Source organism: Adiantum capillus-veneris, chromosome 5, assembly GCF_014529385.1.
Source record: "Adiantum capillus-veneris isolate H3 chromosome 5, ASM1452938v2, whole genome shotgun sequence".
NCBI classification, from domain to species: Eukaryota; Viridiplantae; Streptophyta; class Polypodiopsida; order Polypodiales; family Pteridaceae; genus Adiantum; species Adiantum capillus-veneris.
The window spans coordinates 151,653,033-151,672,690 of NC_140935.1; the positions used below are offsets into that span (position 1 = coordinate 151,653,033).

General features: G+C 41.9%; 1 protein-coding gene across 1 annotated transcript; it reads left to right on the forward strand.

Moving 5' to 3' along the window:
• The first annotated feature begins 17,804 nt into the window (after positions 1–17,804).
• On the forward strand, positions 17,805–19,304 carry LOC147458298 (uncharacterized). The gene has a single exon (XM_086511804.1). It carries the CDS (start codon positions 18,174–18,176, stop codon positions 19,242–19,244), a length of 1,071 nt encoding a protein of 356 aa, XP_086367930.1. The 5' UTR covers positions 17,805–18,173; the 3' UTR covers positions 19,245–19,304.
• Positions 19,305–19,658: the final 354 nt, after the last annotated feature.

The following is a 19,658-nucleotide window of genomic DNA, read 5'->3' on the forward strand; positions in this document are numbered from 1 at the left end:
AGCAACTAAGGTTTTGAATTGCCAAAGAATACACTAAGTAAGCATACAAATTTTGTTAACATGGTTGACAATAACTAAGAGAGTAGAATGAACATTGATAACTTTGATTTTTCACATGAAGTTGCTAATGATGATGCCCTCATGTTTGTTAATTATCTTCTTACTAGGTTGCAACAAGCTATGGGCAACCCTGCCATTGCAATCCAAAGTTACTCAACAACTTCGTGCTTATGGGATTTCCTTTCCTCTCCAAGAGGAGAGAGAGCTTAGGAGGCCTCTAGATGAGACCCCCAAAAGAAGACTCTCTCCCATACAAGAGGAGGATTCCAAAGAACGAGAAAGTAACTAGAGTGCTTCTGTTAGCCGCATTTGTATTGAATTGAATTGAGTCGAAGGGTCAGAGAAATCAAGAACCCCCATAAGAGAAAATCTTGAGAGAGAGAGAGAGAGAGAGAGAGAGAGAGAGAGAGAAGAAGAAGAAGAAGGGTATTTTAAGGTCGTAGGAAACTATCTCAAGAGACCTTAAAGATCTATACAAGGAGGAGAGTTGAACTCAAGACATGCTATGAGAGAGAGAGAGGGGGGGGGGGGGGGAGGGGGAGGGAGAGAGAGAGCTTGTGCTTTGTTTTCCACATAATCCTTTGTTTACAACACCATGATCTTCATGTCCCAATTTTGATATGGCTAAACATGTCCCTAGCTTTTTTATTGTATTAATTCTTTGATTCAATCTCGCTCTGTTGTGTGCATTCTTGTCATTTGTGTGAAGGACACCATATTTGGCGATGTCGTCCTAGACAATGCCAAGCACAACTTCTTTCTTCAGCAACCCCTGACTAAAGATATTGTCATGAATTTTGTTTCCCACATTAGTGTCTTGCGTAGTGCCACATGAATTTAAGAGGAAAGTATACGTGATTGCATCCGGAGAGATGTCCTCCCTTTCTATCTACTATAAACAGTGCAAGGGTTCCTAGTCCTGCCAAATTTGGCATACATGTCGACCACGACAATGCCAACCATAAAGATTTTTATGACAATCCCTTTTCACAAGCCCCTTACTAACAATATCATCGTGAATTTTGTTGCCCATATCAACATCTTGCATAGTGACACCTACCTTCAAGGCAAAAGCATAAATGATTGCATCTAGAGCGATCTCCTTGCTTCGCATTGGCTGAAAACAGCCCAGAGATTCGTGCTCTGCAGAATTTGGCATACATAGGTAGTGCAAGCATAATATTTCGTTTTCGACAACCGTTGAATAATAATATCATCGTGAGTTCTTTTGCCCATCTCGGCATCTTTCAAATTCCTTCACGTTTGGTGAAAACAGCACAGAGCCATTTGTGTCGAGCATATCCCGCAATCAGTGTATTCCAAGAGACAAAATTTTGAACAAAAATTTCTCAAGCACTTTTTGCTGCTTTCTTGAGAGCATCACATCTCGCATATGTGATCATAGCTCCTACGTAGTGCCACATGCCTTCAAGATGCAAGAATAAGTGATTATATCAGGAGAAATGTCCTCGTTTCGCAAGTTTGAAACAGCTAGCCAGAGCTTCTTGGCCTTGGCCCTGTCCCTGTTGGGCATATCCCACAATCAATGCACTTGAAGAGATGACATTCCGACAACCAGTCACAACATCTTGGTCTCGTCCCTGTTGCGCATATCTCGCAATCGTTACACTTGAAGAGACAACATTCCAGACATCAACGCAACAGTGCCACGTGCCTTCAAGATGAAAGCATAGGTGATTGCATCTGGAGGGATGCCCTCACTTTGCATCTGTTGAAAACAGCCCAGGAATTTTGCCCATCTCAGCATCCTCCAACAATTTTGCGAAGAACTCTAGCTCGCTTGATCATTGGCACCAACTCCTCCATGTAAAAAACGTAAGTTGGAGTTTGAGCTTGGATCTACATAAATCTGTAACTTAAGTCGGAAAGTTGGAGACCAAAAGTCGTACAGCCAAGTAAGGATTGGGTTTTGATATATACCAGGAGGAAGACTAAGACTGAATTTGGGAATAGGAAGAATGAATTTTGTTGCCCATATCAGCATCTTGCATAGTGCCACCTACCTTCGGGACAAAAGCATAGGTGACCGCATCTGGAGCGATGTCCTCGCTTCGCATTGGTAAAAAATAGCCCAGGGCTTCCTCGCCCTACAGAATTTAAGGTAGTGCAAGCATAACATTTTGTTTTTGACAGTTGTTGAGTAACAATATCATCGTGAGTTCTTTTGCCCATCTCGGCGTCTTCCAAATTTCTTCGCATTTGGTGAAAACAGCCCAGAGCTTTTTACGTTGAGCATAGCCCGCAATTAGTGCGTTCCAAGAGACGACATTCTGGACAAAAAACTCTTCAAGCACTTTTTGGTGCTTTCTCGAGAGCGCCCCATCTCGCATATGTGATCATTGCCCCTACGTAGTGCCACATGCCTGCAAGATGCAAGCATAGGTGATTAAATCAAGAGAAATGTCCTCGCTTTGCATGTTAGAAACAACCAGCAAGAGCTTATTGGCCTTGTCCTTATTGGGCATATCTTGCAATCAATGCACTTAAAGAGACGACATTCCAATAGCCAGCCATAACATCTTTGCCATGTCCCTATTGCATATATCCGCGATCAGTGCACTTGAAGAGACAATATTTCGGACATCAAGGCAGTGCCACATGCCTTCAGGACGAAAGCATAGGTGATTGCATCTGGAGAGATGCCATGCCCTTGCTTTGCATCTATTGAAAACAGCTCAAGGCTTTTACCCATCTCAACATCTTCCAACAACTTTGCGAAGAACTCTAACTCGTTTAATCATTGGCACCAACTCGTCCATGCAAAACCGTAAGTCAGAGTTTGAGCTTGGATCTACGTAAACCTGTAACGATTTTGTGAGGGAAATTGGAGGCCAAAAATCGCAGATTAAGTCAGGGTTGGGTTCTCATATATACCAGGAGGAAGACTAAGATTGAAGTTGGACATAGGAAGAGTATTTACATGGCGGTGAATGGTTAGATTTGGTTGAGACGATGTTAGGATGCTACGGAGCACGGAGCCAGAGGAATTGTCAAGGCAAGTCTTAGACTGTTGGAGTAGAGAAGCGGATCATTTAGTTGGAAATTTTGATGGACAAAGGTGCCATATTCAAGCTCCAAGCTGAAGGTTTGTGATATGTGTTGAGGTTGAGACGCTTGTCTCAAAACATGCGTACATCTAGCATATAAAACGACGATTTATTTCCCCTGACTAACAATATCATCATGAATTATGTTGCCCATATTGGCGTTCTGCATAGTACCACATTTCTTCAAGATGAAAGCATAGGTGATTGCATCTAGAGAAATGCTCTTGCTTTGCATTCATTGAAAAAAGCCCAGAGATTTCTGTGTTGAGCATATCCCGCAATTAGTGCATTTCAAGAGATGACATTCCAGACAAAAAGCTTGCATACGTGATCGTTGCTCCTACGTAGTGCCACATGCTTTCAAGATGTAAGCATAGATAATTACATCAGGAGAAATGTCCTCGCTTCACATCTTGAAAAGAGCCAGCCAGAGCTTCCTAGCCCTATCCTGTTGGGCATATCCCACAATCAATGCACTTGAAAAGACGAGATTCCAAACAGTGCCACATGCCTTCAAGACGAAAGCATAGGTGATTGCACCTGGAGAGATGCATTCGCTTTGTATCTGCTAAAAACAGCGAGGGCGTTGTGGCCCTGCCAAATTTGGCACACATGTCGGCCAAGGCAGTACCAAGCATTACATTTTTTTTAAACAATCCCTGACTAACAATATCATCATGAATAAGAAATTGTTGCCTCTGTGTAAGATGCTGTAAATCCACTAATCGGTATACAAGTTTCACAAACTAACCTTTGAGAGAGAGAGAGAGAGAGAGAGAGAGAGAGAGAGAGAGAGAGAGAGAGAGAGAGAGAGAGAGAGAGAGAGAGAGAGAGAGAGGAGAGAGAGAGAGAGAGAGAGAGAGAGAGAGAGAGAGGAATCTTGGCTATAGTGATCACAGTAGTTGATCAAGATGGAAGCAGCAATAATCAATAAAGATGAGGATGATGTTAGGAATGAAGACAAGGATGATGACGATGACATCATATTCATGTCTAAGTCAGATTATATGCACACATATTTCCTCTCCAATTATTGCAAACCTTCCTTACCACAGCTTCACACCTATAAAGGCACCAACATCACACGAGAACGCCACTGGTCTTGTGAAATTTGGGCGAGTGTGTGTGTGTGTGTGTGTGTGTGTGTGTGTGTGTGAGAGAGAGAGAGAGAGAGAGAGATGTGTACCGTGCTATGTCCAGCTTGTTCCAGTCGGCCATGGCAATGTGTTTGTGCTCTTACTGTCCTCAATGTCGACGAACGTGTCACATGCGGCAGAAGCTATATAAAGGTGGTGCGTACGCGCAATTCGTGAAAACGATGGAGCCCTTAGAAATCCCTGACACGTGGATAAACCTCCAGTCAGATTTTTGAAACTGCCTTCTACGCTAATGAAGTAATGAATCCTTAAATTCCTTCGAAGATGTGGCTCCACAAAGACGGTGGACTAAACGATCTCCAACTCCTCCCAGGAGGAAACGGTTAACCCATAGTCCTCCTCCTCGTCACTCTGAAAGGGAAGAGAGGAAACAAAGGAAGAAAAGGGCAAGAAGAGGTCATCCTCTTCTCCTTCTTCTTCACCTTCCTCCTCTTCCAATGAAAGCTATGGCTATTCTCCTAAAGAATACAAGAGGGGAGGACATTGCAAATCTTACCCTGCATGGCAAAGGTCCCAAAAGCTCAAGAAGTTCAAAGAGGAAGGAGAGAGTATCTCTTTTCTCACCTATGATGGCACATTTGGTGCTACCAACAAAGTATTGGCCTCATCCAACAATTTGATGCGGCCTTTGGAGACAAGGGCTTCATGGACTCCTCCGAGCTACACCATATAGCTATGCACTTCCAAAAATCAGCTCGTCAATGGTGGGCTAGCCTTCGTGGCAACAACAAATCCCCAAAGACATGGAAAACTCTACGAGTTTCCATCATGAAGCAATTCCTTACAAGCGATGCAAAGGAAAAAGTGCTCACCGAGTGGTGCAGTTTGAAGCTTTTCTCTCATGAGTCCATCCACAAATACGTAGACAAGATTTGGGACTTACATCTCAAGGCTACTATCTTCCAAAAGATACACTTTTCCAAGCAAAAGTAACTGTTTTGTGTGGGATTACCCAAAGAGATGGCCGAGTATGTCAACTTTCAACGACCTAGTTCTATCACCAAATTAATCCATCACACCATGGTTGCTTCACGTATCAATTTCCAACAAGGGGCTAGACGGAATGTCAAGCCCATGGAAAGTAAAGACAAAAGTGATGTCAAGCAAAAAACCAATGCCCAAAATTCTTCCCAAGGCCATTCCAACAACAACAATCGGTCTAAGGAGAAGGGAGTTTACAAAGGGAAAAACAAACTCTCTCTTGAAGAGCTTGAAGCTTTTTGCAAGGACCATAAGTGTTTTAAGTATGGGGAGCAAGGACGTGGCTACCATTTCTTGCCCCAAGAGAAATGCCCACAATGAGACTCCTAGAGCTTCCACCATCGAGGCTCCAAAAGAGGATGCTCATTGCAAAGGATCACAGCTCTCCTATGCTTGGGGAAAGGTGAGGGAGCATGATACCTTCATTTTGTTTGACCCTGGATCTACTCACAACTTCGTATCAATGGAGTTAGCCACCAAGTTGGCCATTCAAACTTTCGAGATGGGAGATACTGTAAAGGCCAACACAGCTTTCAAGGGACAACAAGCCTCCGTTACTCCCTTGATTGGGAAGTTGAGGCTTCATGTCCGAAGCTATGTCAACAAAGAAGACTTCTTTATCTCTCCTCTCCAACATGGGGATGCTATCCTAGGGGCATCATGGTTCAATTGCATGGCTGCCAACATGAAGTTCCATGAAAGCAGAATTTATTTTACCCGCAGGGGGGAAAGAATATGTATATAGATGCTAGTGAGTCTGGTAAATCAATGAAGAGCTCAATTTTTGCTAGTGAGTCTAGTAAATCCTCTTGCTCTTGATATATCAATGAAGAGCTCAATTTTTGCGTACATGATTTTTGTCAAAGAGTCTCTAAAGGGTCCCAATGTTTCATCAAATGTAAATGGTAGGAATCAAGAAGAGTTAGACTTGTCTAATGTTCTAAAAGGATTCCAAGATGTGTTCATCGATGATATCCCTATGGACTTACCTCCAAAAGGAGGGGATGATGACCATCGAATTGAGCTCCCACCAGGAAGCTCGTTGCCTAACAAGCCTCCTTATCGAGTTTCTCAAGCTCAACAAGAGGAAATCATGAGGCAAGTACAAGAATTGGTAGACAAAGGGATGGTGAGACCTAGCTCCTCTCCCTTTTGTTCTCCAGTCCTTTTAGTGCAAAAGAAAGATGGTACATACCGTATGTGTGTGGACTATCGAGCACTAAACAATATCACTATCAAAAACAAATCTCACACCTCGGGTAGAAGATCTATTTGATAAGCTAGAAGTCTTTACCTACTTCAGTAGGATTGACCTTAAAAGTGGCTATCATCAAATAAGGATAGCGAATGAAGATATCCTAAAGACCTCGTTTCGTACAACATTCAGCCTTTATAAATATTTAGTCATGCCTTTTGGCTTGACTAATGCACCAGCCACGTTCAATCGATTAATGGAGAAAACTTTTAGACCCTACCACAAACTCATTGGAGTGTTCTTTGATGATATCATCATCTACTCCAAGTCCTTGGAGGAACACAAGCAACATCTCCAAGTGATTTTTCAAGCACTTAGGGAGAACAAGCTTTTTCTCAATCAAAAGAAAAGTGAATTTTTCCTCCAAGAGATTCAATATTTAGGTCATATTATCTTTCAAGATGGTATCCATATGGATCCATCAAAGTTGGAGGTAATAAAAGCATGGCCTAAACCAAGGAATCTACATGAGCTGAGAAGCTTTATTGGTATGTGTGCATACTATAGATGCTTTATAGCAAGATTCTCTCAAGCAGCATGACCATTACATGACTTAACAAAGAAGAATGTTAAGTATTCATAGACTGCTAAGGAGAAAAATGCTTTTGACAAGCTCAAAGAGAAGCTTACCTCCCAACCAGTCCTAATGCTTTCGGATCTCTCAAAGCCATTTGAGGTCCAATGTGATGTTTGTGGTGATTGCCTTGGAGCAATCTTGCTTCAAGAGGGGCATGCCATAGCATATGAGAGTCGAAGACTCAATACGGATGAACGGACCGTAAGCATTTATGAGAAAGAGCTTTTAGTTGTTCTACATGCCGTAGACACATGGAAGCACTATCTATTGGGGACTTCATTTATTCTGCAAACTGACCACCAAAATCTCAAGTACTTCATGACGCAAACAAAGCTTTCTGACAAACAAATGAGGTGGGAAAAATTCTTTTACAATTTAATTTTCATATTGCTCACATTGGGGGTAAACACAATCAAGTGGCCGATACACTTTCAAAAAGACCAAAAGTTAATGCGGTGTCTATAGGAGCTCACAATGATCTATCTTCTATGATAGATGAGTATGCTATTGACCCTAACTTTAAAGACATAATGTTAGCCCTTGATTTGGGTAAGAAAGAGGAACCATTTACCTTGCAAGATGGTTATCTTTTCCATGGCAATAGGCTATGTGTTACCCACTCCCTTCGTGAGAAAGTCATGTATGAATCCCATGCTCCTCCCTATGCGAGACATAGAGGCATTCAACCTTCTCTTTAAGAAGTAGAGACGTACTTCTATTGGCTTACCATGAAAGTGGACATACAAGAGTATGTTTCAAAATGTTTGGTATGCCAAAAGACTAAGTATGATAGAGGGAGGCAACCTGGATTACTCCAACCATTGCCAATCCCTAATTCACCATGGGAGAGTATATCCATGGATTTTATCTTTGGATTTCCCAAGTCTATCCATGGGAATACGGGAATATGGGCAATAATCGAAAATTTTAGCAAGCAAGCACACTTTATTCCTATCAAAAAGACTATTAAGGAACACCAAATGTCAACTCTCTTTATATCCCATATTTTCAAACACCATGGATTGCCAACATCCATCGTGTCGGATAGAGATCTTAGAATGACCAGTAATTTTTGGAAAGGTCTCTTTGAAAATATAGGTACAAGATTGAATTTCTCTTCTGCCTATCCCCCACAAACGGATCGCCAAGTAAGATAGCCACTCTTACGATTCTTGATCTACTAAAGACCTATGTTACAGAAGTAGATCAACGCTCACAATGGGAAAAGTGCTTACCTCTTGTAGAGTATGCGTACAATAGTACTATCCATACTTCTACGGGAAAAGCACCTTTTGAAATCATAGAGGGAAGACCTAAAATTCCCTTGCTACTCAAAGTACATGGGAAGATCTTCGCTGACGATGAGTATAGCCGTGACCTACAAGAATCTTTTCAAAAGATTAAGGAGGCTATATCCATCCCTCAACAAAGACAAAAAGTTGTTGCTGATAATCACGAAAGGGTCTTAACGTTCAAGGAAAATGATTGGGTCCTACTGAAGTTCACCAAGGCTCTATTGAGGCAAACGACGGGTACAAATCCCATGGGCCATTAAAAGTATTATGCTAAACTAGCAAAAAGATACTATGGTCCTTTTCAAATTTTGAATCCAATCAATGAGGTGGTTTATCAACTCAAGTTGCCCAACCATTGGCTCATACACAATGTTTTTCATGTGAGCCTACATAAGCCCTACAAAGAAGAGCCACCAATTGAACCAATTATTGAAGACCCTCCCGAAATCGAAGACCAAGAAGAGGTGCTACAACCCGAAGCTATACTTTGGCATGAAGACAAGGTACTACGACATGGTAAGGATATCCGATGGTATCTTATTAAGTTCAAATTATCCTTTTGATGATGCTAGATATATGCAAAGAATACAGCTTAAGGATAGTATGAACTTGTCAATGCCTACAATGCTACATTAGAGTAAGCAAATGTACGTGTTTCTTTTAAATGACCAGTGTTTCTTTTAAATGACCAATGTTTTTGTCTTATCAGACTAGTTTTTTTCTTATAAGACTAGTTTTTGTCTTATAAGACTAGTTCTCTTTTTATTGTGCACAAATTTAAGTAGTATGCATACTTAGAATCATGTTCGTGATGACCATGTCTCTCAAACACCAAGTAGAATTTGTCACTCTATTTGGGAGAATGAAATGGACTAAACATTAGACATCCTTGCGGCAGCTATGTCTCTTAAGCACCAAGTGGATTAGTCATCCATCTTGGAATGATGTCATAGGGTCAAAAGGGATCCTCTACCCGCTAAGAAAAATTGACTAATGACTAAGGCTTTATCTCTTCTACCTCATAGTCGAGCACGACTATGATTTCAAGAGAGAGGTAATTTCATAAAATCTAATATCTAACCAACCCGAATGATTTTCTCATATTAAATTGATCATTTAATGTGGGATAATAAACGGGAACAAGGGCTAGAATATAGACATGTGCTTACGGATCTATCTCAACACGGCGCCAATGGTAAAGGGGTCCAATTGAGAGATGCTCTGTCAAAGAGCAAGGCTAGCTAATGGGGCTTAAGAGACCTTAGGGTTAGCCTCATTAAAGACATCCAATGGTTAGTGTTAAAATTCCTTTGACCTTTGACCTTAGGCAAGATAGGGCTAGCTTGAGGTGGGAACCCGACCTAAGCTTGAGGTGCTTGTCGTGCTTGATGACTAAGGTGCTTGAGGTGCTTGTCATGCTTGATGAGGAAGGTGCTTGAGAAACTTCCGATGCATGGGGGTTAAGGTGCTTGAGTCAAAAAGTGACCCTACAAAGGAGGGGGAAAGCCCCAAAGTTAGGGGAATCTTTGACTTAACCTCCCACTCACCCAAAGGCCACCCCCTTTCTCAAGGGGCACATGGACACATGTCAGACTCTCCTGATGCTTAGCCACATGGTGTGCTTGAATCCTATTGGCTGGGCTAAAGAGGGTCCAATGAGCTTCTAGTTTAATTCAACAAATATCTAGATATTTTCAAGTTGTCTCTATCAAAGGGGTAAGGAGGACACTTGTCCAAAGACTACCCATGTGCTTGAAACACATGTTGCATGCGATTGGCTAGGGGGAGAGGGGTCCAATAAGCTTGAAGCTTGAGCAAAAAGGGGGGCTCGTCCAAGGCAAGAAAGGGGTATGCTTGAGGGGGTATACACCTCTCACACACTCATTTTTTTCATTCATTCTCACTTGGTGAAAGCAGAGGAACTCCACCCCCTTTTCCAAGGTTGTTGAGAAGTTGAGTGCCTACACCAACACTCTTGGCTATGGAATGCAAATCCAACCAAGAGCCATGCTTCAATGCTTAAGCTAGCCATCTTCTCCACCTTCATTACTATGCTATTATGTATGCTAGCAAGAAGAGTGATGATAAGTGAGGAACTATTTCTTTCTCCTATGGAATGTTTCTTCTTCCTCTTCCCTACCCTCATTCCCCGCTAGCTCTCTCCACCTTCGAAGGTGTTTGAGGCCGTGGGACTGAGGATTGGGATAGTTAGTGCTTTCTACAAAGTTTATGTTATGCTCGTGATGCATGAAGCTTTCCATCTTCATTGCATCACCTAGGTCACAAGGAACACAAAGATTGTATTGTACCAAGACTCTCTTGATGGGAGAACCTATAATACAAATGCCTATTGGAGGGGGGACCGGTGTCGCATGAACTTGGTCCTCAACTGTTGTTATGTTCTCTAAACTCTCTCTCCTGCAAAAGTATTGTTCATGCCAAGTTAACTAAGTACCATGTTTATGTTGCTACAGTCAGTTAAGTTCACCCGCTATGCTCACAAAGTAATCTCACAAAAGTGCTTTATCTAATTTCCTAATTCCGCTACTCTCAAAGTTCATAGGCCATTTCCATTACATTGTGAACCTATATAATGTCAAACATTTTCTATTGTCATTAGGGACCCTTAGGCTTCAAGCCCATTGCCTAAGGGAACATATCTAAGGCATGCAGAGGAAACATCAGTTCTAAGTTTAGTTTTTGCATTACAAGATTACCCTATATATGTAAAAGGTTTTTAATCAATTAAACATAGAGTTTCTTTTTATTTGGTGAATTGACTTCTCTCTCTCTCTCTCTCTCTCTCTCTCTCTCTCTCTCTCTCTCTCTCTCTCTCTCTCTCTCTCTCTCTCTCTCTCTCTCTCTCTCTCTCTCTCTCTCTCTCTCTCTCTCGTTCTTCACCTGTTGCACGTTATCTCTTAACCACGGCCTATAACCACGGCCTACACTTGGCATCATCCCCCATAGCTTCCAAGCCTTACAACTGGTATCAAGGCTTGATTGAGCTGAGCTGCCATAGCCTTGAAGCGGCACGGGAAAGGTCGTCTACAAAGAGGAAAGGCCGAAATTGGATCTGCATAAAATTGATCAAAACCACCCTCAATAGGGTCACCCTAGCATGGGAACACAATTGTAGTCCTAATGGTTTTGCTTCTCCATGCACAGCTCTCGTCTGCTTCTAAATTCGACACATGGTGCTATCGTCTGCTTCAAAATTTTCCATTTTTGTCCTTTCACACTATTTAAACTCGCCTCTTTTAATTGGTGTCCTTGGCTTTAATCAAGAGGGTCTTTACACCTCTTACTATCGGTTAACTTTGGGAAGCTGGTAGACTTTAGCAATTGCATCTGACAGCAAAGTGTAGTGTAATTAGGCCAAGGCTAAACGACAAAGACAGTCGCAGTAGTGACAAGCAAAATTTGCAGCATCCTTGGTGAGCTTATTGGCCATTTTTGACAAGCATTAAAAGTTGCTTTACGGTGGTAAACTAGTAAACACAATACGAGTCCGACATCAATTTGTGATTGGATCAAGTCACATAGCATCAAAAGTCGATAAATCAACGGATCTGACTTTCACACTTGGCAAATGAAGGTAAAGGGTTATCTGATTGGCAAAAATCTATGGAGCGTTGTAAAGCCCCTATCAACCGATGAAGCGAGCACATCGGCTGCAGTTACAAGAGAGTTATTAGTACTTCTCAAATCAACTGATAGCCATCAAAGTGGATTCGTGGAGAAAAACGCAAGGACGAGCAAGCATTAAGTACTATTTGAACATCTCTAGAAGACAACTTTATTCATTATCTGGATGATATCAATTCTTCTAGTACTGCTTGGATAGAGCTAGAGAATTTTTTTAGTGCTAAAGCTAAATACTCTATGATGAGTCTAAAAATGGAGTTATACTCTCTTACTATGTGTGCCGACAAAAATGTAACATCTTTAGCTAATAGACTGAAGAGTATCAAAACTCAACTTGTGTATGTCAAAGCCCCAGTACTACATAAAGATCTCATAGCTATTTTGTTAAAAACTTGTCTGGTGAATTCCATCAAATTGTCACTATTTAAAAGAGAAAGATCCATTGCCCTCTTTGGATGGTATCATTAATTACTTGCAGGAAGAAGAAAAAAGAGTATCTTGTACTAGTTCTTCCATTATTCCTAGTGCATATACAATATCCCTACTAGTTCTTCCGGTATTCCCAATGCGTATGCAGTCAATAATTGTGCTTCTACCTCAACTTCATCCAGACCATCCACTAGTACCAGATCTTGTGCCAATTGCAGGTGCAACAATCATTAGACAAAAGATTGTTTCAAAAAGAATCCTTGTACTCACTGTGGGTAAGACAAATCACCCATCAAATAAGTACTTCAAAAAGAATAAAAATTAGATTCATGTGGTTGATTGTGATACAGAATCCCAAATACTTTCTGTTGACAATGATGTTCTTTAGATCGACTCCTTTTATGTTTTTCTCAGTCATACAAAGTGGTAAAACCTCCCAAAAATATTAGTTTTGTTCCTCGTTTTTTGTAAACCAATTCTGATGAGGTTATTGGGTACACCTAAAACCCAAGGTTCTAAAGTAAATCAAAAACTCCATTTGTTGGTAGCTAATTTTTGACCTATACTCTATCTGTTTGAGGGGGGGGGGGGGGGGGGGGTTCATTGCCATAGCACCAAGTTATGGGTGTTCCACAACCCTTGGTTGTGAGAGAACCTAAAACTCATGGTGGACGCGCACACCAAAAACTCGAAGCATCATGAGAATGGTCAGTCTAGTCTGGGCTTTTGGGGTGGGGGGGGGGGGGGGGGGGGGGGGGGGGGTGTTGTTAGGTTTCAAGCCCATTGCCTATGAGAACATATCCTAAGGCATGCAAAGGAAACATCAATTCTAGGTTGATTTTTTGCATAGCAAGATTACCCTATATATGTAAAAGGTTTTTAATCAATTAAACATAGCATTTTATTTGGTGAATCGACTTTTGCTCTCTCTCTCTCTCTCTCTCTCTCTCTCTCTCATTCTTCACCTGTTGCACGCTATCTCCAAGCCTTATAGGGAGTCCACACCTATTGGTGGCATTTTTAACCTTAACAATGTGACTAGTAACTTGTTATTAGTGGAGATTAGATTGAGTCTATTGAGCAAGGCAAATAAAATGCATCCCTTTCCATTGATCAAGGTAGACTTGCAGCTCATAGGAAATCCCATAAGAGAAGCAAGTACTATGGCAATCATAGTGAATCTTATGATAAAAGAGATCCTGGGTGCTATCGCAACAAGAAGAAGGGGCACATCAAGAAGAACCGTTAAATGTAGAAAGAGGAAAAACAAGAAGAGAAAGCATGATGATGGTAAGAAAAGGATAAGGGAAAGGCAAAGATTGAAGGCCATGTGTGAAAAGTTTATGAATTATGAACCAAGCTAGGAAAAAAGTTGTGATACAACTTAAAAATCTTAGGATTACAATTGTATGCTACCAATATGACATGGGTGTATAACTGGTATGAATTGGTTTGATACCAATACGAAACTACTCGATTGGTATGAGACCAAAATCTCACAAAGATACTACCAATGTGTGTGGCCAAGTTCCAACACTGTTAAATACAAGTGTAAAGGCTACATTGTTTACTCTTTTAAATAAAGGTTAAATACAAGTGTAAAGGCTACATTGTTTACTCTCTTAAGTACATTGTCTGATTTTCTATTTATCCACTCTATAGACCTTTTCTTGCAACTCTTCTTTAACTCATGACTCCAAGTGAGCTAGGTAGACTTGCTATATATTGAGATTCTTTTTGATACAAGGAACAACTTTTCTTTACATTTCACCTTGAGCCAATGAATGTGGCTCCATTTATTCATTTGTTGTGATAGGGAAGTAGAAGAGGAAGCTAGTTATGGCTCTTCTATAGCTTCCTATCAAGACAAGGGTCATGTGACTAAGAGCCTATCCTCACTACAAGTCCATGGGAGGGAGGGCTAAAGAAATCTCTATCCTAGGAGAGCACATTAAGTGTAAGGGTGTCCTAAAGGTAGCGGCTAGGAGCCCTATAAAAGGAGGTCATTGGGTGGAGATACATGTGTGCTTTTCCATAGTTTGAGGGCCTAGCCATGGTGCTACAGTCCTCTCAATGGTATCAGAGCTTTTACAATCCTCCTACTTTGCAAACCTCTGCATGCAACAAGCTGCCAGTGCCATCTCCAAGCACCAGTGCTATCCAATGTGGTGCATTCTTTGTATAGTGAGTCTAGCTATCACCAACTTGCACCAAATTTGATGCAGCTAGTTCTGAATAGGATCGCCTCAGGCTAAGCACAGTTCTTTGCTTCTATATCCATGGTTCAAACATACTCTAGCTTCCATGGTGAGCAACTCTTTCTTGCATAAACAATTGGATTTGCCATCACTATGGTTAAACCCCCTTGGTTCATAGCCTTATTTTGGGCACCCCCCATAATTAGAGGGCTTTCTCATGGTAAATGTTTTCTAGGGGCTACTTTTAGAGATTGTTTTACTCACATCCTTGGGGTCTCAACTGTTTGCAAGGACTTAAAGGCAACACATATAACTGTGTTACAGGAGATCCTTGAATGCCACCTCCAAATTCAATGTAGGTGGTTAATGATTTAATGATGCAACTCACAACCAAATCCAATTTTGTTATGCAAAAATTTGGTACTTCTAATCTCATATGATGTGGTATAAGGGTTTATGAAATGATTGCAAGGCCATAATTTCTTGGGCCATAGAGTGGCTCCTTAGCATCAAGAACATTTACGACTTATCACGAGATAAAAGATGAGTCCAAATCAAGAAAGCAATGATTTCAAGTTGAGATGCGGATTGATTTTATGCAAGCAAGGCTTCTTCTACTTCTCATAGGTCCAAGGATTTCAAGAGACTCTCTGCAATTGTCAATTTCAAGGCAACACCAAATGATGAAGCTCTCAAGAATGTCAAATGTCATTGTCTTAGTGATTTTGCAAATCATCATCCTTTTTAAAAGCGTTTCAACAACAAAAAAAACCTAAATCCTCAAATCACCACAATCAAAATCACCAAAATAAGCTTGCATCTATGAACAAGATACAACATGAACTTGTGGATGAAGATGATCTTCAACAAGTAGATGCTAGCTTTGGCGCAGGTTATGCCTGGTTATCCCAATCAAATTTCACCAAGAAACCCTACTTCTTTGCACTCTTTCCTTAAGTTCAAAGGCACAATGCAAGGCATTGCCATCACAAAGTTGCTTGATGATGGGAGTAGATTTTCACACGATTGGCGCACACAACTTCCACTCACACAAATCACCTCCGAATACAAAGTGGAAACTCCTAACCAAAGGTACAATTGCAAGCACCAAGTTGAAAATCTAGAGATAGACATAGAATTTGATACAAGAAATAACAATCATGGTTGCATCATTGCATGCTATGAATAAGATACTTGGCATGCCATTTTGTTGAATTCAACCATACAAATGACTACCCTAAATGATGTCTCACATTCACACATAAAGATTAGCATATTCAACTACAAGCAATCATAAATCACACAAAGACACATTTGTCTCACACAAAAAAAAAAGTAGTTTGTAAGCTATCCATAATAAGCAAGCAAAGACTTATATAGTTCTTGTCCTGATGTATCCATCAATTGTGAAGATACACACAAATTATTTCTCACTATATTTCAAGATTTTTTAATGCATGATTTTCCACTTATAATACAACCTCTAGGCCAAAAGATCATATGATAGCTATCATTCTTGGTAGTGAACCTCCTTGTACGGCACCTTATAAAGTGAATCCTCTTGCAACAAAAAAAGATACAAGACCAGATTCAAGATTTGGTAAATAAGGGACTCATAAGGCCTAGCAACCCACCATTTGCTTCTCATGTTCTTGCACAAAAAAATATAAAGGACCAAATTCAGGATTTCATAATAAGTAAGGGACTCGTAAGGCCTAGCAACCCACCATTTGGAGCTCATGTTCTTCTTGTCAAGAAGAAGAAATGGTACCATGTGCACAAAAGAGCTCATGTTTTTAAAGAAGGTGATTATGTTAGATTAAGAATTAAAAAGTGTAGCATTAAAAGTGTTGATACTAATGCATTTGTTAAACTTGCTCTTCGCTAGTGAGAATCTGGCCCATCTATTCATGGAATGCCCGGCTATTAGAGGCATCACAGGGAAAATATGCAAGTGGGTATGAAGGACATGGAAAATTGGTTTTTTCAAGATTGATTTATTCCTTGGAGGTAAGAAGTTGGGAGGTCCTGCCCTCCTCATCAGCACTCAAACTGTCAGTTACCTCTTCTTTCATAATGTATGGCAATCAAGGAACCGCCAGATGTTTGAAGGAGATACTGAGGTGGCAAGCTTCGCAGAGATTATACAAGAAAACAAAGTGCAAATATGGACGCTCGGGCGCAAGCAAAATTCGGAAGATTGGTCTAGGACTACTCATGCCTTATTGTCAACAGACATAAGTAGAGCCTAAAAATTTTGTTCAAAATCAATGGTGAAAGGCCTGACCGCAAGGCGGCAAACATCAGCTTGTAAACTTTTGCACCTCAAGGCTCAATACGAGCTTGAGGTTGGTTTTGTAATATTATAATCTGTTTAGTACAATAATCCACTCACAAATTGTGAGTTTTGCCCCCAAAAAAAAAAACTTGGTCTTCGCTTTTATGAAACATTTTGTATTCCAAAATTTATCCATGATGTCTCTTTTAGGCTAATTTTTCCCTTCCATTGAGAACACAAGGTTGATCTCCGAACCCACTCAAGAGACTAGCGATACCCCACCCCCCTGAGAAGAGCAGCTTGGGCACTCTCATGTCAATAGGGAGGACGCACAAGAGTAGGTCGGTTCAGAGTTTGTGCTACTAACACCTCGATTGTGATTGGGTGCTTGTTGATGCGTTGATCAGGTAAAGTTCTCTGACTCATGTGAACAAGGGGGTGGAGGAATCCTAGAGTCACTTATAGTGAACCCAAGTTCTTATAGTGAACCCAAGTTCCAACCCACCCCCCTTCTTTCCTTTTCTTGCCTTTTTGACCGAGATGCATGTGCCCCTCAAGGGAGAGCAGAAGATAAAAAGGAAGTTCCAACTTCCCTACATACAATCGTCGTGTGTGAATTGTAAAGGCACGAGCAACTGCCAAAGCCAAAAGTAGCAACGGCTAGCCTTATAGTGAGGGAGGAGAGTAGACTCGCTGTGGCTGAATTGGTACATGTGCATGTGTGTGGGCGGTAGGGGCGGTAGGCAGCAAGCAACGGCCACGGGATGGGGAAGCAACGGTCTTTGATCGTCCCGTCTCTTCTACCTACAGGAAGGACGGGTTGTAACTTGTGTGTGTGTGTGTGTGTGTGTGTGAGAGAGAGAGAGAGAGAGAGAGAGAGAGAAGCGCCCATCTGCACGTGATGAGCCCATCTTGCTTTTCTGCTTTCTCAGCTAAGCGTGCTCCTTTAGGGAAGCTTCCCCTCACAGCTGCCCTTATTGGGAGGAGCACTCAATCAAAAAGAGTGATATAGTGATTTTGTGGGCTGGGGAACCTTCCTGCCCCCTTCCTTCTCACTGCTCTTATTATCCCATCCATCTCAGATCCCCCCAACATCTTCTACCCTTTTCCAGCTAATCTTGCTTGCTACCTATCATTGCTTTGAGCTAATCACTCCTTGCTACCCCCCAAAACACCCACACCCACACACAAAACTTCCATTCTGGTCACAAGCTGCCTCTCCCTGCATCCATGGCTTACTTAACCAGTTGGGCTACCCCCTCCCTCTCCCCCCTCGCCTCCGACCGCATCAAAGGACCCTGGAGCCCTGACGAAGACGCTGCCCTCCAGCTTGCCGTCGATCAATTGGGTCCCAAGAATTGGTCCCTCATCAGTAAACGCGTCCCTGGCCGCTCCGGCAAGTCTTGTCGCCTTCGCTGGTGCAACCAGCTCAGCCCTGATGTGCAACACCGCCCTTTCTCGCCTGCTGAGGATGATGCCATTCTCGCCGCCCATGCTCGGCATGGCAACCGCTGGGCCACCATTGCACGCCTTCTGCCCGGACGTACTGACAATGCCATCAAGAACCATTGGAATTCCACTCTGCGCCGCCGCTATCTTTCACAATCCCATCAACACCATTCGCATTCCCCTTCCTCTTCTTCTGTCTCTGAGGATAATGCGGCCTGTAGCGGCCGCCCAAACGAAGCTTCCTTGGAGCTAGGACTCACACTTGATGTTGCACAGAGCTGTAGTAGAAGCAGCAACAAAAGATCATCGCCAGATCATCCTCAATCTCAATCATCCAAGAAGAAACAACGCGGTGGCAGTGACAACATGTCATCCGCCGCAGAGGTTGCCACACATCTGTCCCTTTCACCGCCAGGAAGCAGCGAAAACCGCAGTTCGCAGGGATCATGGATGTCTGATGAGATGCCATCATCACCAAGCCACTCATCAACATCCATCTCACATCAGACACCATCAATATGCGGTACTGGCCCTTTCAACTCATCGAGGATGCTGGCATTGCATCCATCGTCGGCCTCATTGTCAACAGAAGCTCAACTATCTCAGCTAGACCAGACAAGCAACCAAGATTTTATGCAGGTAATGCATACAGCCATTCAATCTGCTCTAGCTCAAGCTATGGCTTCCTTCTCGCAACATGGGCATTTGACCTCTGGGCTTCTTCCCATGGCCAGCTCTAGCTCTGATGACAGAGCCATAGCTTTCATGAAAGGCTTGGTATCTGCAGAGGTTCAACGGCAGCTGAATCAGTTTTCCAACCCTCAAGGGCATCTCGCCCAATACAATCTGTAAATTTCCCCAGAATAAAAACCCAATTCTGTGAAAACCATTAAAGCAATTTCCACTTGTTTTGATTTTTGGTTTATATTGCTTTTTAAGGGCGAGATTACTTGGAACGTGGAAAGTCTTATAGACAAATGATAGATTAAAATGGAAATTTTTCCATAATTAGATGCAATCATGGAAACTTATTCAAACAGGAAAGTAGAGATTCCAAGAAATGCTAGGTAAATTGGTTATGGAAACCTCTGCATTCCAAGCATCATTTCAAAAGGGGTTCCCCACATTAGCTTTCAATCCTCAACCTTTCTTGTTTCTTCTTTGTTTTCATCACTCGTGTACAATAGTGCATTACTCGAAACCATCGAGGGGTACAGAATGGTCTGCAATGGCCATTCCTTGTAACAACAACGAGCTACCACAATG

Coding starts and splice junctions, on each gene's coding strand:
- LOC147458298 (XM_086511804.1), top strand. CDS start 18,174: ATGGCTTACTTAACCAGTTGGGCTACCCCCTCCCTCTCCCCCCTCGCC.